This window comes from Dasypus novemcinctus, chromosome 20, assembly GCF_030445035.2.
Source record: "Dasypus novemcinctus isolate mDasNov1 chromosome 20, mDasNov1.1.hap2, whole genome shotgun sequence".
NCBI classification, from domain to species: Eukaryota; Metazoa; Chordata; class Mammalia; order Cingulata; family Dasypodidae; genus Dasypus; species Dasypus novemcinctus.
Genome location: NC_080692.1, coordinates 50,854,530 through 50,879,271, shown reverse-complemented (window position 1 = coordinate 50,879,271; position 24,742 = coordinate 50,854,530). Strand labels below are relative to the sequence as shown.

The window sequence follows — 24,742 nt, the reverse complement described above, 5'->3', positions numbered from 1 at the left end:
TCTGTCACGAGCCTTGGAAGAACCGCAGGGCAGGTGGCTCCTGTCCTGCTCCAGTGACAGGCTGCTCAGGTTAAAGGCAGAGTCCCCGTGCTTCACCGCGAGTCCAGTCGGGGGTGGTCCAGCAGTGCCCCTCCCCGACGTCCTTCCTTTTCGTAAGGTTATTTTTAAAAAGGATCAAGTTTTTAAAAGCATCCTTCCACTTGGAGGCCTCGACAGCACCACGAACTGCACACACACGTAAGCCATTCCAAACCTTCGAGGCCCGACGCCCTGCCTGTGCCGGGGCCTGCCGGCCCACTGAGGGACCGGGGGGGGTCCTTCTCTACCCCCGGGACCTTGTTTGATGAGGCGGGAAGGGGCCCACTTGAGGCTGCCCGTTTTGACCTCTGAACACAGGCAGCTCTGCTGTAGCAGGAAGTCAGCCAGTGCGCGAGCCCACGCAGACGTCCAGCTCTGAGACAAGGAACCCGGGAAGACTTTGCTGCAGGAGCATCGTGTGCAAACGATGGCCAAGGCCGTGAGCCTCACGGGAGAGCAGCCCTGCGGCGCCCAGGCCCTTGGCACTGAGCCGGCTGCTCTTGACTGCGGTCATTATTTTTCCTGCTTCCCTTTTCTTTCGTCAAGGCTTCTTGGTGGTTTTAACCTAACCTCTTGGTAAGGAGAAAGAGGAGTTTGAGCCCTTTTGGAGTCAGAGCTTTCTTGGCAGAGCAGAGTACCCCTGGGGCCCGTGTGATGGTGGAAGTGATAATCCTGGTGAGATCACCCAAGGGAAAGCAAATCTGGGGGAGCAGAGTGGCAAGGTCAGGCAGCCAGCCAACCGGGGGCTTTGTGGACAGGCCCCAGGCCCAAGAGACTGTGCCCTATGGTCACAGAAGAGCCGTCCACCTTGCTAAGACCCCTCCAGCATCCCTGGACATTCGAGGTTGAACTCCAGAGTCGTCTACTTAGTCAAACTGTCATCCAAGCTCTTTTTCTTTGAAGTAAACAGAAGAAAATGATGCTACTTGCTAGAACAGGACAACCTTAGAGCTTTCTGTGCTGGTGGAAACACTGTCTACACTGCCCAGTATAGGAGCCACTAGCCACACATGGGAACTGAGCTCATAATTTTTTTTTCACTAATTTTAATTTAAATAGCTACATATTGGAGAGCACCGCTCTAGAGCTTTTCAACATTATGAGACTTGGGACACGAAGATCACAGAAGTTCCTCTTGAGTCCATGAGTCAAGAAGGTTTGAGATGTATGTTTCTATTTTGGGTGCCAATCACTCTCTTATTTAATTTTTCCATGAAAAGGCATCTGGCCCTCTGGTCCCCTCACCGTTACAGGGGTCATCAGCCCCAGCTGCCTGTCCCCTGCTGCCCCTCCACCGATCGTGGTGCATTTTCCTGCCCATCTCTCTATTTCCATCCCACCCCAAGACTTTATTCCTATTTTACACACAAGTGGAACAACCAGGCTTGCAGGGAGTCCAGGTTAGTTGATTTTATACATACAGATCCATAATCTATAGAGAGAATGTCTACTTCACCTTTTCCCAAGTTTTTAATAAAATATGTGTCTGAGTCCAACTCCGTCACACTTGGGAGCACCAACTCCAGAGAAGGGCCCCTGTCAGGGCACCAGACTTGGAGCCACCTGCTTGAAGGCAGGACTTGGTGTCTCCAGAGCCCTCCGGAGCTCCTATGCGACTGGAGCAACGGGAGAAATTCTACGTTGATGCGAAGACAGGGCCCCCGGAGGGGCTGAAGTCCAGGAGAGGGAGAAAGAGGTGAACGATGGGGGCGTTTTCAGGATGTGGTGTTGTCCTGAACGACATGGCAGCGACAGAGACAGGCCATTACATTCCTGCCATAAACCACAGGACTGAGTGGGAGAGTGTAAACGACAATGTCAGCCACAATCCCTGCTTCCTGGCAACGCTCCAAATGTGCTCATCAACTGCAAGAACACACCACACTAAGGAAGGAAGTTGTTAATGTGGGGAAAGTGGGCGGTGTGGGGAGTGGGGCATATGGGAATCCCTTATATTTTTTATGTAGCATTTTATGTAATCTAAGTATCTTTGAAAAAATAATTATTTTTAAAATGAAGAAAACATGTGTCTCTTCCAAACACTGCCCCTCTTCCTCCTCCCCTCCGGCCTCCCTAAACCTCAGGCTAATTTACTACGTGGTAGCACTTGGGGGGATTGTGAGCTGATTCTGACCTTCTCACGCGCTGGCTGCGGCTGGCCTCAGAGCCGCGCGGGTCTGGACGCCGCCCGGGGCGGGTGACGGCGCGGGGGCAGAGTGACCGCGGGCGGCCCAGCCTTGCGCCCAGGCCGAGGGCGGCCGCAGCTTCTCGGCCCCGGCGCCTTCCCGCCTTGCCACGGCAGCTCCGAAGAGGCAGGCACCTTCGTGGGAGACGCCTCCTCCCCACGCCTCCAGCTGAGCCCGGCTGCTGGCCGCCACCTGCCCGCGGCCCGCGGGACCCTGCGCCGGGGCGGGCTGCGGGGCGGGGGGCGCTGCGGGGCGGGGGGCGCTGCGGGCGGGCGGGCAGGTGCAGGCGGGGGCGCGCAGGTGCGGCAGGTGCGGCAGGTGCGGCAGGTGCGCCCCGTCAGCGCGCGGGCGGGTGAAGAGCGCGGCGCGGCCCCGCTCCCGGGTGCCCCCTTGGCCTCGGCCGCCGCGGAAGGGGCGGAGGGCGCTCGAGCGGGGATGGGGGCGCTGGCGGGCCCCGCGCGGCTGCTGGGGCTGCTCGCCTGCGGCCTGCCCCGGAGCCTGGGTGAGCAGGCGGGGGGCTGGGGGCCAGGGGGCTGCGGGGCGACAGGGGGGCTGAGGGGACTGCAGGGCTGGGACCTGAGGTGCTGGGGGCCTGGGGGGTGGGGCTGAGGGGACCGAGGGGGCTGGGGGTGGGGTGCTGGGGGCCTGAGGGGACTGAGGGGCTACAGGGGGGGCTGAGGGGACTGGAGGACTGGGACCTGGCGTGCTGGGGCTGGGAGGTGGGGGGCTGAGGGCTGGGGGCTAGGGTCCTGGGGGGCTGAGGACCTGAAGGCCTGGAGGGCTGAGGGGCTGAGGCCTGCGGGGACTGACGGGCTACAGGGGGCTGGGGTGCTGGGTGCTGAGGGCCTGGGGTGCTGGGTGCTGAGGGCCTGGGGTGCTGGGTGCTGAGGGCTGGGGGGCTGGGGGCTGGGGGCTGAGGAGCGGCAGAAGCTGCCCCAGCGCGCTGGGGACGACAAGGATGGGGGTGCTCCCGGCGCCCGGGCTGGGCAGGGGGCCGGGCGGGAGGCAGGCGCTTCTGTCCCAGGCGGGGCAGGCCGTGCGGGGCCACACCCGGGCGCGGACACCCCGGGCAGGCCGGAGCGTGCGGCCTCGGGAGCGGGTGCTGAGCCGGTGCCTGCGCGTGTGCGCCCCGCAGGCCTGCGGGGCGGGGTGCGGGCCGCCGAGGTCACCAGGCAGGAGGCCGCCTCGGGCCGCGGAACCCGGAGGAGCTCCGCAGCAGGTGGACGGCCGTGGCAGGTCAGTGTGAGGAAGGCTGGATTTCCTGAGAAAACTTTGAAATAGTTTTTGTTTGAATATCGACACTCTGGGTTAGCAAATGATTTTTTTTTTCCTGCCTTCTACTGCCCTGCCAAAAAGTTTCCTTCCTGGGAGCAATCTCAGTAAACCGCGTGCATCAGTAGTTTAAGAATGTTCTATCCCATTAGTAGCGTTGGTTTCTAATGTTTCTGGAGGAGGGAAAATCGATGCTTTCATCTTTCTTCTTGGGCAGGTCTCCCTGAAATTAGGTGAGCGCCCCTTCTGTGGAGGACACGTGCTTGGGGACCACCGGGTTGTGACGGCCGCGCACGGCCTGCGGGAGTAAGTCGTGGGCCTCTGTGGCTCGCGCATCCTGACTGGGGCTGTGGAATGGGAGACGCGCTGCTGTGACTGTCAATGCAAGCATTCAGGCTCACTCCCTTTTTAAGAAAATGTTGCCACCCGGCCTCACCACCCAGAAACGTATGTCTCCCGTATGTCCCCTGCCTTCTGCCCCACTTATCAGACATGCCAAGTACCAGGCACGGCCTGTCATCCGTTGGTTCAGGGCTGGGGTCGCGGTGGGCGTTAATTAAAGTATTAACATTACATTTGAAATGGATGCTGCAAAATCTTAATGATCTGAGCCTGTCATTCGGAGGGGGAAGCCCCAGAAAGGAACAGGTAGTTGGCTGGATTAAAAAAAGGTGCTAATAAATTAGAGCAACTCTAGAAAGCAACTTTTATGTTAAAAATGGTGTAGCATGGGTACAAAAGAAGTCAAGGAAGCCACGCTTAAATGCGTTATGAGGCTAGATGATGATAGTTGAGCGTGGATTTCACAGAATGTAAACACTTAGATGGAAAATCATGAGTTTATAACACCAAAAGCTAAACTGACAGTTGGTAGGAATCCATAATGAAGCATCACCTCCTTTGCAGACTTGTAACTGCCTAAAGGTACATGAATCACTTTTCATTTAATTACCTGAAACTGACAGTCTTGCCTGGGGGAAGCAATTACTCACTGAAACATGTTCCTTCCAGTTTTAGGAAGCCCATTAAAAGGCTGACTGTGACTGCTGGGGAACACGACCCCCTCCAGAAGGATGAGCTGGAGCAGAATGCTCCTGTCTCAAAAGCCATTATCCACCCTGAGGACAACCCCCCGGGACACATGAATGCTGACATTGCCCTGCTGTATCTAAAACGCAAAGTCAAGCCTGATAAGTAGGGAGAGCTGCAATATCAGAAGTCCCGTGCATAGAACTGTTTTTACTACTTCGGTATCAGGTAAATTTAATGTCTGTGTCTATATCAGTAATATAAGTAATATTAGACTAGCTAAGCTTTCTTACTTTTAAAAATACTTTTTAAAAGCATTATTATGAAGCAGAGGGGAGGAGGAAGTTGCTTCTTCAAGCGAGGGAGTGAGGGCACCTTCCTGCTTGAACCTCGGCACTGGCTGGAGGTTCCACAGAAGGACCTGATCAGGAGCCAGCTCTCACGACAGCCGGAGGCTAAGATTCCCAGGACCTGGGGTCCAAAGACTCCAAGCCAAGACTTTGTTTAAAGTGGTTCAGGGTGAGTAGTCAAGACATCTGCCAAAGGCAAAAGTAAATCCTCTGAGGAAAGGAGCCTTAAATACCAGTTTCTATATACTCTCCTAGAGTTTTAACAACTGAGCATTAATCAAAGACATGGAGATAAATGTCCAAAGACCGAGGGCCAGAAATGATCACCAGAATCCAACCTTGGACGATTACATATGTTAAAATGAGATCAAATATAAAATCAGTGTCTTCCTGTGTTGAAAGCATCATAAAAGACCAAGACGCCAATAAAACATGAACTTTATGAAAATATAATTGGTATTACAAATTTAATGAAAGAATTGATAAATATCAGATCAGATGTAGAGGACTAGAAGATCTGAAACCACCCACAATGCAAGACAGGGGAAGAAATAGCAAAGAGAAACTGAAAGCGTAAAACATGCAGTGGAGATGTAGAATATAGATAATGGGGGACATCATGGGAAAGAAAGAGGCTGAGAGTCATAACTGATGAGTCATAAGTATTCAGATTTAGGAAGCCCAATAACTCCAAACTATGAGGATGAGCACACTTTTATACCTAGGCATGTTGTGATGAAACTGTAGAATGCTAAAAATAAAGTATTTATTTAAAGGCATCTAGAGGAAAAAGACATCTTACCCTAACAGAAATGACAGACTCATGCTGAGTTCTTCAGAGCAGCAGTGATACTCAGAAGAGAGTAGAACAAGATCCTTAAAATACTGAGAGAAAACAACTCGAACTAGAATTGTATATCAGAAGAAATACTGTTGCATTTTTCAGTTGCCCTTTATAGAAAAATTCTTTGAAAGGCCAAATCTGCTAGTATGTCCATTGCTTCTCAAGTCTCACAATTAGATATACTAGGTTTGCCATATCCCAGTTAAAACTCTCACCCCCACTACTCTACCAGTGCTGCTCTTGCCACAGTCACCAGAGATCTTCATGTTGATAAATTCAAATAAAAATCAATCCTTATCTTTTATTATAATTTAATAATAAATATATTAAATATGAAGACCCATAGACCCCCAAAGTAGAGAATATTTCATATTTCAGAAACTGAGAAAGTGTCTTTGTGCCCTTTCCCAGGACATTATAGGCAACAACTAATGACCTAATTGTATTTTCTCTTCATATAAATGGAATCATAACATTGTACTCTTTTTGGGTCTAGCATCTTTTATTCAATATAATGTTTTTTAGTTTCATCCTGTATCATTGGGTATACCAGCAGTTTATTCTTTATTTATTGTTGAGTAGTATTTATTCCATTGTGGGTTTTTTCCCTTTATTGGAGAGGTTGTGGGTCTACATAAAAATCATGCATAAAATACAGGATTTCTATACAGCATCCCACCACTAACACCTTGGGCTGATGAGCAGAAGTTCTTGCAACTGATGGTTGCACACTTCTGTAACTGTATTATTAAAGCCCACGGTTAAACTTAGGGTTCCTTGGATTTTTTGTAAAATTCTTACTCTGATACCGTATATACAATCTAACACTTCCCTTTTTAATCATATTCAGATATATGTATTTCATTGCTGTTTATTGAACCCACAATGTTGTGCTACCATCATCACCATTACCAAAAATTTCCATCATTCCAAATAGGAACCCTGTACTTTTCTTTTTAACTTTTTTTAAATTGAAGTATGTCATTCATACATGAACATGCATAAACAATAAGTGTATAGTAAAGATTGTGAACTTACAAAATAGACATACAAAACATCGCACAGGGGTCTCATGCATCACCCTTCTACCAACACTTTGCCTTGTTGTGAAACATTTGTTAGAAATTATGCAGGAGATCATCAAAATATTACTACCAACTATAGTCCTTATCTTAGATTTAGTGTATTTTTCCCCCAACTCACACTATTTTTTAAAAATATTTTTTTGTTACAGATGTTGTGAACTTGCAAAACAATCATACAGATGTATAGATTTTCCATACAACACCACACTATGGTGGAACATTTGTTATAGATTATGAGATAATATCAGATATTACCACCAATCATGGTCCATAGCATACATTCCACACACTTTTTCCGTATACCTCCATTATCAACACAGTACAGCTTTGGCATTGATACAAGAATATTATAGTACTGCTGTTAACCACAGTCTTAGGTCACACAAATTGTAGTTTTACCATACTTCTCCATATTCCAATCACCCTGCAATAGTGATGTACATCTGCTCTAGCTCATAGAAGGACTCTCTTGCATTTTAACCCTTAACCACTGTCCTCATCCACCTCTGGGTTCACTGTGTTATTCAGTCCATAGATTATTCTTTAGCTTTCTTTCTATTGACACTTACTTTCCCAGACTACTGTTTTCAGACACAATCCCATTTATTTATAGTGAGGTGCTGCTAACTATATTGTGTTACCGTCAACTCTATCCATTTCCACACTTGTACAGTCAAGTTAATTAAAACGTCTACATACGTTAAGCATCAGTAGTTCTTTTCAACCCTCCTCTTATCTCCTAATAACCTATACTCTATGTTTTAATTCCATGTGTTTATTATTCATATTTAGTTCATGTTAATGAGACCATGCAATATTTGTCCTTTTGTGTCTGGCTTATTTCGCTTAGTATAATGTCTTCAAGACTTCATCCATGTTATCACATGTGTCCCAATTTCATTTATTCTTACTGCAGCATAATATTCCATCGTGTGTATGTACCACATTTTGTTTATCCACTCACTGGTGAATGGGCACTTGGGTTGTTTCCATCTTTTGGCAATTGTGAATAATGCTGCTATGAACGTTGGTGTGCAGATGTCTGTATGTGTCATAGTTTTTGGTTCTTCTGGATATATTCCTAGTAGAGGAATTGCTGGATCAGATGGGCAGTTCTATATTTAGCTTCCTGAGGAACCACCAAACTGTCTTCCACAGAGGCTGCTCCATTTTACACTCCCACAAACAGTGAAGGAGTGTTCCCCTTTCCCCACATCCTCTCCAGCACTTACTGTTGTCTGTTTTTTTTAATAATTGCCATTCTATGTGGAGTTAGATGATATCTCGGTTTTTTAAAATATATTATTTATTTATTTTTATTTTTATTCCTCTCCCCTTCCTCCCCCCCCCCCCCCCATTGTCTGCTGTGTCGATTCACTGTGTGTTCTTCTGCATTCACTTGCATTATCCAGCAGCACTGGGAAACTGCGTCTCTTTTTTTTGTTGTGACATCTTGCTGCATCAGCTCTCCATATGTGTGGCGCCACTTCTGGGTGGGCTGTGCTTTTTTCACACAGGGTGGCTCTCCTAATGGGGCACACTCCTTGCACATGGGGGATCCCTATGCGGGGACACCCTTGCATGGCATGGCACTCCTTGTGTGTGGCAGCAGCACTGTGCATGGGCCAGCTCACCACATGGGTCAGGAGGCCCTGGGGATTGAAACCTGGACTCTCCATACAGTAGATGGATGCTCTATCAGTTGAGCCACATTCACTTCCCTCGTTGTTTTTATTTGCATTTCCCTTAATAGCTAGTGATATGGAACATTTTTTCATGTGCTTTTTGGCCATTTGTATTTCCTCTTTGGAGATATGTCCATTTAAATCTTTTGCCCATTTTTTTAATTGGATTGTTGCTCTTTTATTGTTGAGTTGTATTATCTCTTTATGTAGAATGGAAATCAAACCCTTATCAGATAAGTGGTTTCCAAATATTTTCTCCCATTGACTGAGCTGCCTATTTACCTTTTGGATGAAGTCCTTTGAATCACAAAAGTGTTTAAGTTTGAGGAGATCCCATTTATCCATGTTTTCTTTCATTGCTTGTGCTTTTGGTGTAAGGTTTAAGAATCTACCACCTATTACCAGGCCTTTTCCTACATTTTCTTTTAGGAGCTTTACTGTACTTCCTTTTATATTTAGGCCTTTGATCTATTTTGAGTTAATTTTTATGTAAGGTGTGAGATAGGGGTCTTCTTCCTTTCTTTTGGCTATAGATATCCAGTTCTCCCAACACCATTTGTTGAATAAACTGTTCTGCCCAACTGGGAGGGCTTGACAGGCTTGTCAACAATCACTTGGCCATAGATGTGAAGGTCTGTTTCTGAACCATCAATTTGGTTCCATTGGTCTGTGTGTCTATCTTTATGACAATACCATGCTATTTTACCACTGTAGCTAGGTAATATGATTTAAAGTTTGGAAGAGAGAGCCCTCCAACTCCACTTTTCCTTTGTAAGATGTTTCTGGCTATTCAGGGCCTCCTAACCTTCCAGATAAACTTGATAATTGTGTTTTCCATTTGCTTAAAAAATGTTGGTGGAATTTTTATTGGAATTGCATTGAATCTATATATCAGTTAGGGTAGAATTGACATTTTAATGCTATTTAGTCTTCCAATCCTTAAGCATGGAATATTCTTCCAATTATTTAGGTCTTTTTAAATTTCTTTTAGGAATACATTATAGCTTTCTGAATTCAAGTGCTTTACATCCTTGGTTAAGTTTATTCCTAAATATTTGATTCTTTTAGTTGCTATTATAAATGGAATTTTTTTCCTGACTTCCTCCTCAGATTGCATGTTATTAGTGTATAGAAACACCACTGATTTTTGCATATTGATCTTGTATCCTGACACTCTACTGAAATCATTTATTAGCTCTAGCAGCTTTGTTGTAGATTTTTCAGGACTTTTTAGATATACAGTCATATCATCTGCAAATAGTTGAAGTTTAATTCTTCCTTTCCAATTTGGATGCCTTTTATTTCTTTTTCTTACCTGATGGCTCTAGTAGAACTTCTAGCACTATATTGAACAATAGTGGTGACAGTGGGCATCCTTGTCTTGTCCCTGATCTCAACAGGAAAGCTTTCAGTATTTAAACACTGAGTAAAATGTTAGCTGTGGGTTTTGCATATATGGCCTTTATCATATTGAGAAAGTTTCCTTCAATTTCTATTTTTTTGTAGTATTTTTATCCGGAAAGGATGCTGTATTTTGTCAATTGCCTTTTCTGCATCAATTGACAAGGTCATGTGATTTTTCTTCTTTAATTTATTAATGTGGTATATTATGCTGATTGATTTTCTTGTGTTGAACCAGCCTTGCATACTTGGTATAAAACCCACTTGATCTTGATGGATAATTCTTTTAATGTGTTGTTGGATTCGATTAACAAGGTTTTTTGAGGACTTTTGCATCCATATTCACTAGAGAAACAGGTCTGTAATTTTATTTTTTGTAATATCTTTATCTCTGTTTGATATTAGAGTGATATTGGCTTCATAGAATGAGTTTTGTAGTCTTCCTTCTTGTTCAGTTTTTTGGAAAGCTTGAGTAAGATTGATATTAAATCTTCTTTGAATGTTGGGTAGAACTCACCTGTAAAACCATCTGGTCCAAGGCTTTTCACTGGGGGAGCTTGTTGATGACTGTTTCAATCTCTTTACTTGTGATTGGTTTGTTGAGGTTTTCTATTTCTTCCAGGGTTAGTATAGGTTGTTTGTACATTCCTAGGAATTTTTCCATTTCATCTACCTTGCCTAGTTCTTTGGTATATAGTTCATAGTATTCTCTTATTTATTTCTGTGGGGTCAGTCATAATGTCCCCATTTTCATTTTCTAATTCATTTATTTGCGTTTCCTTTCTTTTTCTCTTTGTCAGTCTACTTAAGAGTTTGTCGATTTTGTTAATCTTCTCAAAGAACCAACTTTTGGTTTTGTTAATTTTCTCTATCATTTTTTTTGTTCTCAATTTCATTTATATCTGCTCTGATCTTTGTTATTTCATTCCTTCTACCTGCTTTGGGATTAGTTTGCTGTTCTTTTTCTAGTTCCTCCAGCTGTGTACTTAATCACTGATTTTAGCTCTTTCTTCTTTTTTAATGTAAGCATTGAGGGCTATAAATCTTCCTCTCAACACTGCCTTCACAGCAGCATCCCATGGGTTCTGATATGTTGTGTTCTCATTGTCATTAGTCTCAAGGTATTTACTGATTTCTCTTGAAATTTCTTCTTTGACCCACTGATTATTTACGAGTATGTTGTTTAATCTCCACATATGTGAATTTTCCCTTTTTTTGCCGCTTGGTGATTTCCAACTTTATTCCATCATGATCAGAGAAAGTGTTTCGTATAATTCGATTTTATTGAATTTATTGAGATCTGCTTTGTGACCCAACATATGGCCTATCCTGTAGAAAGATCCATGAACACTTGAAAGAATGTATATCCTGCTGTTTGCGGGTGCAATGTTCTGTATATGTCTATTAGGTTTAGTCCATTTATTATATTATTCAAGCTCTGTTTCTTTATTGATCTTCTGCCCACATGTTCTGTCCAATGCTGAGAGTGCTGTCTTGAAGTTTCCAACTATTATTGTAGAGATATCTATTTCTCCCTTCAGTTTTGCCAGTGCTTGTTTCATGTATCTTGGGGCATCCTGGTTAGGTGCATATATATTTATGATTATTATTTCTTCCTTGTGAATCATCCCTTTTATTACTATGTCCTTCCTTGTCTCCAGTAACAGTTTTGCTTTTAAAGTCTATATCATCTGATGTAAGTATAGCTACCCCAGCTTTTTTTTTTTTTTTTTTTTTTTTTTTTTGTTACTGCATGAATGGAATATCTTTTCCAAGCTTCCACTTTCAATTACTGGTATCCTTGGGTCTAAGGTGAGTCTCTTGCAGACAACATATAGATGGCTTATATTTTCTTATCTGCTCTGCCAGTTTGTGTCTTTTGATTGGGGAGTTTAGTCCATGAACATTCAATGTTATTATTGTAAAGGCAGTTCTTATTTCATCCATTTTAATTTCTCTGTTTTATCAGTCATTTTATTTTTGACACTTTTAGTTACTGTTACTAATATAGTTGTCATTTCTAGACTCTCTTCTAGGTCTCTCTCCTGTCTTTTACTTTCAGGCTGTAACACTCACTTTAGTATTTCCTGCAAATGGTCTTTTTGTTGTAAACTCTCTCTGTTTCTGTTTATCTGTGAATATTCTAAGGTCACCTTCATTTTAAAAGATTATCGGAGTCACGGGCCCAAAGGGTATCGGGAATGAAAGACAAAGAGAGATTGGGATCAGGGGATCTGAGAGCACTGAAGCCTCAAGCAAGCTCATCAGACAAGTTTATTAGTCTCAGGGTCTTGCTTATATACCCCAATAGGTTGTGAGAAGCAGGAACTATTCTAGATAACTATTACCATTACCTCATTCTTACTAACACAGTGAATTAGATGGTTACTAAAGCTCATAATGTTCTATTATATTATTGAAACAAATATACTCATTAATCTTGTTGCTCAGGTCGTTCTATTCTAGCAAATCCTTGTTCCACCAGAATGTTACATTTCCCTGATAGATTTATGACCTGCACCTATATCTCCAAGGACAGCATGACTCAGTGGTTAAGGAGGTAACTTGCTATTATGGAAACAACATGCCTTTGTTTCCCACAAAAGATAATCTTGCTGGGCATAAAATTCTTGGCTGGCAGTTTTCTCCTGCAATATCTTAAATATATCATACCATACCACTGTCTTCTTGCCTCCATGATTTCTGATGAGAAATAGGCATTTAATCTTATTGGGTATCCCTTATATGTTATGCATTGCTTTTCTCTTGCTGCTCTTAGAATTCTCTTTGTCTTTGGCATTTGATGTTCTGATTAGTATGTGTCTCAGAGTTTGTCTATTTGGATTTATTCAGATGGAAGTATGTTGTGGAAGTATTCAGATGGAATGTATTCAGATGGAAGTACATCCTTCAATAGGGTTGGCAAATTTTCTACCATTATTTCTTCAAATATTCCTTCTACCCCTTTTCCCTTCTTTTCTCCTTCTGGGACACCCATGACATGTATGTTTGCATGTCTCTTGCTGTCATTTAGTTCCCTGAAACCCTGTTCAATTTTTTCCATTCTTTATCTGTTCTTTTGTATGTTTGCTTTCAGAGGCCATGCTCAAGCTCACCAATCCTTTCTTCTGCTTTCTCAGATCTGCTGTTATATCCCTCCAGTGTATTTTTAATTTCATTTATTGCACCTTTCATTCCCATGAGGTCTGCTATTTTTCTATGTATGCTTTCAAATTCTCTTTTGTGCTTATCTTCTTAATATCCTTAATCTCCTTAGCCATCTCACTGAATTTATTAAGGAGATTTGTCTGGACATCTAAGATTTGTTGTCTCAACTCTTTAATGTCATCTGCAGGCTTATCTTGCTCCTTTAACTGGGCCATCTTTTTCTCTTTCTTGGTATGGATTATAATTTTTTGTTGGTGTTTCCACATGAGGCTTGCTAGATACATTCATTCTGGGTGCAGTTTCTCACTTTAGTTTAGGGATTTCTTGTCTTTCTCCCTTGCTGGTTGTGTAGTATTAGCCAAGGATGTAGTTGATGCTGTAAGCTATTGAGGCTGAAGCTGCCCACGTTTGCCCCAGGAAATGATAAGACTTCTCCCACCTTTCTCCTCTGTCAGGGGCAGGGACAGAGCTGCAACTGTGTATAATAATCCAAGTTGGGAACAACAAGACTGTCTGCAGTCTCCTGGAGACACTGATGGAGCTTCACACCCCTTCTTTCCCTTCCTTAGGCAGGGATGGAGCTATAGTTGTGGTCAGCAATTTATGCTGTGTGGGTCCAAAATGACCACAGTTGCTCAGGTAAACTGATGTAGCACCAGACTCTCTCCCTTCCAGGGGTGGGAATCGACCCTCTGGAGTGCCCAACAATCTAATCTCTGTGGGCCAAATATGCCTGCAGTTGCCCTGAGAGGCTGAGGGAGTACTATCCCTTCTGCCCTTTAGGGGGTGGGAACAGAACCAGCAGTGCTCAATAGTTCAGTCCTGGAGGCCAGAAGTATCCACCGTTGCCCAGAGAGGCTGAGGAAGCACCAGCCCCCTCCTATCCTAGTGGGTGGTGGGGGTGGTTCTATGGGCACTCAACAGTTCCGTCGTTTAGGCCAAGAATACTTGTAGTTCCCTGGTGAGACTGAGGAAACACCAACCCCTTTCTGTCCTGTTAAGGCATAGGGTTGGATCCACAGTCACCCAACAGTTCAATCCCTGTTGACCGAAAGTACTCATTTTGACCAGAGAGTCTGTGGAGACACCAGACCCTCCTATCCTATTGGGGGTGGGGGTGGATTCATAGGCATCCCATAGTCCAGTCCATGCAGGCTGAAGGTCTGCCATTGCCCCAAAAAGCTGTGGAAACACTTATTGGGGGGTGATGGTCGGCACACAAGTACTCACCAGTCCAGGCTGTGTGGGCCAAAATCACCTGCAGTTACCCAGAGAGGCTGGGCAAACACAGTCTGTTCTTGTCCTATTGAGGATGGAGGTGGTGCCACAGGTGCCCAACAGTCAGGCTTGTGCAGGCCAAGACTACCTGAAGTTGCCCTGAGAGGGTGAGGCAACACCAGGCCTCTCCTATCCTGTGGGGGGACAGAGGTGGAGATGGGCTCAAAGGCACTGACAAACCTGTTTGTGTGGGTTGAAAACTCCTGCCATTGCCCGGGGAGGCCAAGGATACCCAGTTCCTCTCCTATTCTTTTGGGGTACAGGGATACAGCCCCAGGTGTCCAACTATTCAGCCTGTGCCAGCAGAGAGCACTTGCAGTTGCCTGGAGAGCCTGGTGCAGGTCCCACCAGCTACTCTGCTGGAGGTGGGGCTGGAGCCCCACTAGGGGGAGGGCTACAGTCTGATCTTGGTGGAAAGAAGCCCTTCCCTAACTTCACTGGATTTCAGTCAGCCTGGCTTCCTCTCATGCCAGGGGTGGAGTCAAAATGGTGGCTACCAGAGTCTGTCCCACTTGGACAGGCTCAGACCTTGGCTGGCTCTAGGATTATACTTTAGCCAGCAGAGTCCACTAATCAGTAGCTGAGGGCAGTGGATAACTGTCTCTTACTTCATTGTTTATGGGAGATGGAGCTTCTAACTCCAACCATGGAATGCCTCCTGAGGTGGCTTGCGCCCCTGAAGTAGGATGGACACCAGCTTCTGCAGCATGGCTTGCAGCTGCCCAGAGAGGTGGTGCATTCCCCCCAGCTTCCTCCCTGCAAGAGGTGGGACTGGGGTTTAGGCTAGACCTGCAATCCAACCTAGGTGGAAAGAAGCTGGTTCTTATAAGCACTGTAATTTTCAGTCTGCCCCACTTCCCCTCATTCCCAGGGTAGAGTCAAAATGGCGGCCACTGGCTTCCCTCTGACCTGGACAGGTTCAAAGATTAGTTGTTCCTAGGATTCTACTTCAGCCTGCCAAATCCACCAATCAATAGCTGAAGTTGGTGCTACACCATGTCTTTCTCCCTTTTTTTTGAGAGAAATGGAGCATCCAACTCCAGCCATGGAATAGCTCCCGAGGTGGCTTGCGTGCCATGGGTACCAACCTCCCCAGTATGGAGGGCTCTACTCACAGATCCTCTGTGCAGATGGGCACTCTCCTTCCACACTCTCTAGGATGTTGCAGGACACTCCTCTGGTCTCCTGAGTCCTCCAAACAGTTCCTTTAGATACTTCTGGGTGACCACCAACTGCTCTGTATCACGAGCTGACTCCAGGAGCTCATTACTCTGCTGCTGTCTTGGCTTCGCCCTGGAACCCTGTACTTTTAAGCCTTAACTTCCCATTCTCTATTCCTACCCCATCCTCTGATAACCTGTATTCTAGATTCTGACTCTGAGTTTGCTTACTCTGTTTCAAATCAGTGAGATCATACAGTATTTGTCCTTTTGTGTATGGCTTATTCATTCAACATGATGCCTTCAAGGTTCATCCATGTTGCTGCTTGTATCAGGACTTCATTCCTTTTTAAGGCTGAAAAATATCCCATTGGGTGTATGTGCGACATTTTGTTTATCAATTCATTGGTTGATGGACACTTGGGTTGCTTCCATCTTTTGGCAATTGTGAATAATGCTGCTATGAGCATCAGTGTGCAAATATCTGTTTGAGCCCCTACTTTTGATTCTTTGAGGGTATATACCTATCAATAGTAGTGGGATTGCTGGATCATATGGGAGTTCTGTACTTAACTTTCTGAGGAACTGCCAAACTGTCTTCCCCAGTGGCTGCACCGTTTTATATTGCCACCAGCAATGAATGAGTGTTCCTATTTATACATATCTTCTTACACTTATTTTCCATTTTTTACTAGCAGCCATTCTAATGGGTATGAAATTATATTTCATTATGGTTTTGATTTGCATTTCCCTGATGGCTAATGATACTGAGCATCTTTTCATGTGCTTTCTGGCCATTTTGTATATCTTCTTTGGTAAGATGTCTGTTCAAATCTTTTGACCATTTTTAAATTGGATTATTTGTCTTGTTAAGTTTCAGGATTTCTTAATCCTGAATTTGAGTTGCCTTTTGCCGATTTTGAGTTGACTTTTGTATATTATTTCTCAAATGAAGAAAAAGATTTCCCAGCACCATTTGTTGAAGAGATTGTTCTTTCCCCATTAAGTAATATTAGCCCTCTGGTCAAAAATCTTTTGACCATAAATGTGAGGGTTGATTTCTGAGCTCTCAGTTCTATTTCATTGGTCTATGTGTCTGTCCTTGTGTCAGTACCAAGCTGTTTGGATCACAGAGGCTTTGTAATAAGTTTTAAGGTCAGGAAGTATGAGTCTTCCAACTTTATTCTTCTTTTTCAAGATGGCTTTAGCTTTCTGGGGCTCCTTACCCTTCCATATAAATTTGATGATTGACTTTCCATTTCTGCAAAGAAGGTCATTGGAATTTTGATTGGAATTTCATTGAATCAATAAATTTTGTTGGGTAGTATTTACATCTTCATGATATTTAGTCTTCCAATTCATGAACACAGAATATCCTTCCATTTATTTAGGTTTATTTAGGTTTTCTTTAATTTCTTTTAGCAATGTTCTATAGTTTTCTGTTTACAAGTCCTTTATATCCTTAATTAACTTTATTACTAGTTGCTAAATGGAATTTTTGTCTTAATGTCTTGTTCTGATTGTTCACTGCTTGTGTATAGAACTACTATTGATTGATGGGTATTCATCTTGTATCCAGCCAATTCACTGGATTCATTTGTTAACTCCAGGACCTTTGTTGTGGATTTTTCAGGATTTTCTGTATATAGGATCATGCCATCTGCCAGTAGGGAAGGTTTTACTTCTTCCTTCCTTTTCAATTTGGATGCCCTTTATTTCATTTTCTAGCCTAAAACTGCTCTAGCAAGGACTTTCTGTTCAATGTTGAATAACAGTGGTGGCACTGGGCATCTTTGTCTTGTTCCTGATCTTAAATGGAAAGCTTAAATGGAAAGCTTTCACTCTTTCACCATTAAGTTGGTTGTTAGCTGTGGGATTTTCATATATGCTCTTTATCATGTGAAGAAAGTTTCTTTCTAGTGTTCAAATTGGTTTTATCAAGAAACACTTCTGTATTTTATCAAATGATGTTTCTGCATCATGTGGTTTTTTCCCCTGTCATTCTATTAATATTAACATGGTGTATGATATTCATTGATTTTCTTATGTTGAGCCAGCCTTCCATACCAGGGATAACTATCAGTTGATCATTGTGTATAATTATTTCAGTATATTGTCTAATATGCTCCAAAATATGTGAAAGCAAATACTGACAGATTTTAAGGGAGAAATTGATAGCTCTGCATAATAGGAGACTTTAATACACCAGAAGATCAATAAGGAAATCCAAGGCTTGAATGATACTCTAACCCAACTAGACCTAACAGACATATATAGAACACTGCACCTAACAAAATCAGAATGCTCATTCTTCTCACGTGCACTGGGATCATTCTCCAGTATAACCCATATGTAGAGTCACAAAATAATTATTACAAAATATTGAAATCATACAATGTATGTTCTCAGACCACAAAGGAATGAAGCTATAAATCAATAACAGAGGGAGATGTGGAAAGTTCACAAATATGTGGAAATTAATGTACTCTTCAACAACCAGTGTGTTAGAGAGGAGCTCAGAAACAAAATTAGGAAATCTCTTGAGGCAAATTTAAGTGAAAATACAGCATACCAAAACTTTGGGATGTAGTGAAGGCAGTGAAGAGAGGGAAATTTGTAGCTCTAAACACTTATATTCAAAAGAATTCAAATCACAGACTTAACCTTTTTTTTTTATATTTCAATTTTTAATAGATTTTAAAAAATTTTTAAAGATACATAGATCATACAAAATGTTACCTTAAAAAATGTAAGAGGATCCCATATACCCCACTCCCCACCCACCCCCACTCCTCCCACATCACCAAGTTCTTTCATCAATGTGACACATTCATTGCATTTGATGAATACATTTTGGAGCACTGCTACACAGCATGGATTTTAGTTTACATTGTAGTTTACACTCCCCCGCAGTCCATTCAGTGGGTTATGGCAGGATGTATGATGTCCTGCATCCGTCCCTGCAGTATCATTCAGGACAACTCCAAGTCCTGAAAATGCCCCCATATCACACCTCTTCTTCCCTCTCCCTGCCCTCAGTAACTCCTGTGGCCACAGTCTCCACATCAATGATACAAATTCTTCCGTTGCTACAGTCACAGTAACTCTTTAGTAGAATACCAGTTAGTCTACTCTAATCCATATTTTATTCCTCATCTTGAGGACCCTGGGATGGTGATGCCCCTCTGCCTCTAACTCGAGAGGGGGCTTAGATCCCACGTGGCTGATGGATGCGATTCTCCTGCTTGCAGTTGTAGACTCTCTCGTTTTCCTGGTGTGGTGGTTGACAATCCAGACTTCATCTTTAAACTAGAACTAGGAAAAAAAAAACCAAACCCGAAGCAAACAGAAGAAAGTTTGAAGTAAAGATTAAAGTGGAGATAAATGAAATAGGAAACAAAAATCAGCAGAATCAATGAAACCAAAAGTTGGTTCCTTGTAAAGGTCAACAAAATCAACAAATCTTTAGCTACACTGATAAAGAAAAAAGTTTATAAGCAACAAAAATCAAAAATGAAAAGGTGGATATTACTACCAACCCCACTGGAATAAAAATGGGCTATAAATGGATACTATGCACAATGGTGTTCCAAAAAATTAGATAACTAGATGAAACAGAAAAATTCTTCAAGACACACAGCCAACCTGCATTGATTTAAGAAGAAAGAGAAGATCTCAATAAACCAATTACTAGTAAAGAGATTGAGTCAGTAATCAAAATTCTCCCAACAAAGAAAAGCCCAGAATCAGATGCCTTCACAGGAGAATTCTACCAAACATTCCAAGATGACTTCACTCCAATTCTGCTCAAACTCTTCCAAAAATAGAGGAGGAAGGAATACTCCCTAACTCATTCTGTGAGGCCAACATCACCCTAATACCTAAGCGGATAAAGATACTACAAGAAAAGAAAACTACAGACCAATATCTCTTACGAATATAGATGCAAAAATCCTCAACAAATGCTAGCAAACCCCACGATCATCTTACTTGAGAGGTGCTTTTGACAGAACCGCTCATACTCCTTTCCTGGACATGTATTTTTTTCACTTGAATTCCAGGACTCCCTTGGTTTTCCTCCTTTCTTCGTTTTTCATTCCTCATCTTCTCGTCAACCGCCTTCTGTTAGCGTGCCCCAGGACACAGCCCTTGGCCACTTCTTTCCCTTCTGTTCTCACTTTCTCAGTGACGTCATCCAGGCGTCAGTCTTTAAACCATATCCATGAGGACTACTCCAGACTTTTAAAATCTGGCCCAGTCCTCTTCGTTCCTGTGATTCTGGGATTACCAGCAATCACGCAGCCAAGCGCTCACCGGATCGCCCAGGCTGCCACATTTTAAATGACGTCCCTCACACCAGCGTCTTTAACCCCCGTGGTTCTCTTCTCACTTAACCCAGTCTGATTTTCCCAGAGCACCTAACAGACTATGTAATTTGTCATATTTGTTATTTGTATTCTCACGCCCACATTTGTGAGTCAGCTCCGCCATGGTGGATTTTCTTTTCTTGTTCATTTGCTGAAGGCTAGAAAAGAGTGCTTGCTGCATAGTAATGCTCAGTAACTAATGAATGGAAGACTGGCCTTTAAGAGAAGGCCGTACCTAAAATGTGAGTAGTTTGGGGGGTTATGGTGGCAGGTAGAACAATGGGTTAGGTTTTCTCTTGTTCTACGTTTTTCTTAATTTTTCTAAATTTCTATAAATATAGACTACAAAGGGAAATTTTTTGAATACTGGCAGGCAGGGTGAAACTGCTGTGGAAAGATCCTAGAGGTTTAGCTGTTGGAAGAACTTAATTTTTTCCCCTAGGGGCTTGACAGGCCAAGGAACTGGAGGAGAAATTTCTTTTCTTTTTTTTTTAAGATTATTTTTATTTCTCTCCCCTTCCCCTGACCCCTAGCCAGTAGTCTGCTCTCTGTGTCCATTCGCTGTGTGTTCTTCTGTATCCACTTCCATTCTTGTCAGCAGCATGGGAATCTGTGTCTCTTTTTGTTGTGTCATCTTGCTGCGTCAGCTTGCCGAGTGTGCGGCACCATTCCTGGGCAGACTGTGCTTTTTTCACACAGGGCAGCTCTCCTTGTGGGGTGCACTCCTTGCGCATGGGGCTCCCCTACACGGGGAACACCCCTGCGTGGCATAGCACTCCTTGTACACATCAGCACTGCACGTGGGCCAGCTGCACACAGGTCAGTTCAAACCCTGGACCTGCCATGTGGTAGGCGGACGCCCTATCAGGTGAGCCAAATCTGCTTCCCTGGAGGAGAAATTTAGAACTACACCACTGTCCAAGTTGAACTACAGGTAGAGTAGATGAAGGGTGTTCTATCCATCTTCAGCCATTATAGGGAATTCTTTTTAAACCCCTCAGAACACTGCTACATTCTTGGAGGAAGGTTTAATCTCACAAAGTTGTTTGAAACATGTCTCTAAACAAATTACTCTGAAGGGCCGTTAGGGAGGGGAACCTGGAGTGGTGGGTTCCTTCTCAGCAGCTGACAGAGCGGGTGTGTGCTTCACACCCCCGGGGCCGCTCGGCCGCTAGGTGTTCCGTGCACAGCTCGGGGCCACTGCCCGGCTCGGCTCACGAAGCTGCAGGCTCGCGCTGGCCCGTTGCTTCTCGGTGACGCCAGGGACGAGCCCGGGTGGAAGCCGACGTCTGTGCGGCCCACCTGCTGCCGTGCCCCAGGCGAGGGGGAGACGGGACGGGAGAGTCGAGAGTCGGTGTGAGCCTGCACGACTGCGGGCGGCTGTGATGGCCGGGGGAAGACGCTGCCTCGGAACCAACGACGAGGAAGCCACACAGTGGACAGGCCATGCTCGCGGACAGCGACAAATGGGTTCTGGACCTCCTTTCTTCTTGAGGTGAGGGCTGGTGTTTGTGAAACCGATAGGCTGCTTTACTCTGTGTGTGCACATTTCCTCTCTGTGTGTGGAAGGTGGCCTCCGGAGGACCCCTTGCTTGCAGAAGAGACCGTGGGATCTGCACCCTTGCTGGGAAAACCTCGGGGGGCGATGGCCGTGTGAGAGGTGGGCCTCCTTTAACAAACAGCCAGAGAAGAGCCCCGCCGGGCGTTTCCTCCAGGGTGTCTGAGTCGATGGCGTTTATCGCGCAGAACACGTCACGGGTGGGCACAGTGTCTCTGAAGTCTTCCTTCCTCGTTTTGTTCTGAGCAGAACATTGAACGTGATTATTTCGAGGGCAGTTAGTCTGATCTGTTGCAGCTATAATCAGACCTAAACTTTAAACAAGAAAAGGGCTGGTTTTCGATTCTTAAACCAGTGTATGTAAACTTTCGTCTGAAATCATAAGCACTGGCTGACATCTGTCAATTTGACTTGAGCTTTAACTGAAACCCTGCATAGAAAGATTTCCAGAAACTTTTATATTTATGAAATTTTAAAACATTTTTGAAAAGAGACTCCTCAGAGGATTCTTTCCTTCTGTAGTCAGTTAATTTTCTGTGTCTCTGCACTACTTGAGAGCACTGAGCTGCTCCTCCCCACTGCCTCGGCTCAGCCTTGCGCAGGTTCCTCGCCACGGTGGGAGCATGGACGCAGCGTGGAGAGCTGGTGGGCTGACTCTGCGGCAGGCGCTCTGTGGAGTCCGTGCTGATCTGCACATTGAGGTCTCGTGGGAGCTTCTAGATCCACAGCACCGTCATCCAGGTTAGGAAAAGTGGGGTCTGCAGACGCCACACCTGGCCTGGAGAAGGTTCCCATCTGTTGGAGGAGACAAAGATGTAACTAGACAACGCATGGAGAGGTGATGCGCCGTGAGCGATGATGGCCCGAGGAGCAGGGGCCAGGAGGCGCCCTGGGCAGGGCGCGGCTGCGAGGGCGCTCGGAGCAGCCTCTGCAGGGGAGGGATGAGGGAGCACAGCCACCAAGAGCCAGGCGGCTGCCACGGAGGCAGGGCCCGGGGCGCAGCGCGTGGCCCTCGCTCCGTCCCGCTGTCCTCCGTGGCAGCCTGAGGCCGCGGGGGTCCCAGAGCACCAGCCCCGCTGAGAGCACTCGGTTCTCGACGTGGTCGTTGCAGGCAGTGTGTTTGACCATGGCCTCTATAGCAGGGAGGCCCTCCGCTCAGGTGTGATCCTGGAGAGAAGGCTGAAAACCTTAACAAGCCTGAACAAAGGTCAATGGGAACAATGTTCCAAAAGGGAAAGGAAAGCAGGCAACACCAGGGAATCCACAAACGTGTATCAGAATGCGATCAGTAATTTAGGTAAAACCTTCTTAAGATCTTTCTAAGCTTCTCATCCCCTTACCGCCTATTTTTTCTAGCTCTTCCCCCCCTCCCTAATTGACTATGCTTTGGAAATATGGTTAAATTGAATTTTCTTAACTAACATCTGAATTCAATCTTTTATTATTTTGAAAACTGTCCTAACCATCAAATCAGATTGCTTTCTCCTTCCATGCGGCCCATAAGCTTTTTTGTTTTTTAGACTTGTATGTCACTAACTCTGTGAGAGAAGGTCCCCTCTGTACTGATTTTAGTAGTAAATATTATAATACGTAATATTCTTTTACTGCCACATGGTTAAAATATTTCATTGAAATGATCATTTGAATGTTGTTTGTTGTTAGGAAAGGTATTGAAATGCTCTCCTCCTCTGAAGGTTTGGTTTAGGGTAAACCTTCCCAGAAATGGGTCTGAAGTATGTGACATAGGAGCTGAGTTCTGTCCAGCATCTGTATGTAGGCAGAGAGGAGAGAGTCTGTGTAGTGTTCATCATCTAGGTAGGCTGGGTTGGGAGAAGTTGTCAGGAAGACACAAAAGCAAGAATTGTATTTTATTCACAATCTGGATTTTATTTCAGTTTTTGAATTTAAACTTTAAATGGCTTTACATGTATATATATGTACATACTCTAAAATTTAAAATGACACTGGCATCTGAAAATTCAAAGGGATAATAGAGCCTCAAGCAATGCCATTGCTGAAAATTGTGTGCCTTTACTTCAGTATAAAGATATTTTATTAAAAATATAATCCAGGATATAAGGTATTTTATTATAATCCAAATATTTTTTTTGGATTATTTTATTATAATCTAGGACCTCTTAAAAGGACATAGGAAAACCCCATTTTAGTCCTATTTATTATAATTTCAACAGGCACCATGGGATTCCCATGGCATGAGAAAATCTGCAGAACTCCAAATACAGAAGAGCACTTTATCAGAAAATCCTGCTTACAAATTCAGTGTCTAGGTCATAGCATCTAAAACCATAAGCATTCCCATAAATAAAATCACATAGCCATAGATTGTACAGTCCAGGCTTACCTCTGTGCCATCTGTTTTGAAATGTCTGTAGGTGGGGCAAATAGTCAATGTCTTTCTGACATTTTGGAAGATTGTAGACCTCAGGGGGCAGTGATGTTCGGAGAAAGTGGGAAGATCTGTTCTCCCCATTCCAAAGAGGGCACCTCCTCTCATAACTGGTGTGTGCACCAGGCAGGAATGATGCCTGAGTCCTCCCCCACTCCACTCACCCAAATCGAGCCACTTAAGGGAATATGTTTTGGCAATTTTATCTAGTTTCTCAAATTCTATATCTGATACAAACGCCTGCCTATGTCACCTGATATTTTCTGGAGGGCAAGTATTTACTGATTGGTACTTCTGACATCCACTAAAGAAATAACCAACCCAAGGGGTATTAAAACTGGCACTTGCCTAAATTGAATAGTCAAATATTGAACATGAACAATATCTGACAATATTGCTTTACTAACTTAGTGACAGATCATATTATGCTTACTTCTGTAATCTTGCAATTATTTTGCTAAGCATCACAGAAGACCAAAAATGGTTCATGCTTTATAAGCTTCAGTATATTTTTAAATATTTTCTACCCTGTCCATTGTATGGGTGAAGGTATTTTTAAGCTTTAGAAGTTGGTTTTGCAGATACCTCACCTCATTTATTGATATAAACTCATTGTTAAAATTGTGTGGACATTGAAGGATATACAAAGGTAAATGAGAGCTCTGAGTTTATAATCCGATAAGAAGAGGGACCTGGAGAAAAATAATTATAGTAAAAAGTAGGACACAATAAGCTTTCTAATCCACACCACTGAAGTCCTATGGTACTATGGCAAATGGAGAAGCCACATCTCATCTGGGATCATTTTGGAAAGGTGTAGAGTATAGTGGTAGAAATGCTTTAGGAAAAAGATTGGTATTGAAACTAGGCATTG

At 44.0% G+C, this 24,742-nt stretch overlaps 1 protein-coding gene across 1 annotated transcript in view; it reads left to right on the top strand.

The window, feature by feature from the left end:
* Positions 1-505: 505 nt before the first annotated feature.
* OVCH1 (ovochymase 1) overlaps positions 506-24,742 on the top strand; it is a 63,165-nt gene continuing 38,928 nt past the window's right edge. Inside the window, 4 exon segments of the mRNA XM_058282361.2 lie at positions 506-587; positions 2,326-2,766; positions 3,400-3,500; positions 4,606-4,730. Of these exon segments, the coding sequence (XP_058138344.2) occupies positions 506-587; positions 2,326-2,766; positions 3,400-3,500; positions 4,606-4,730 (749 nt within the window).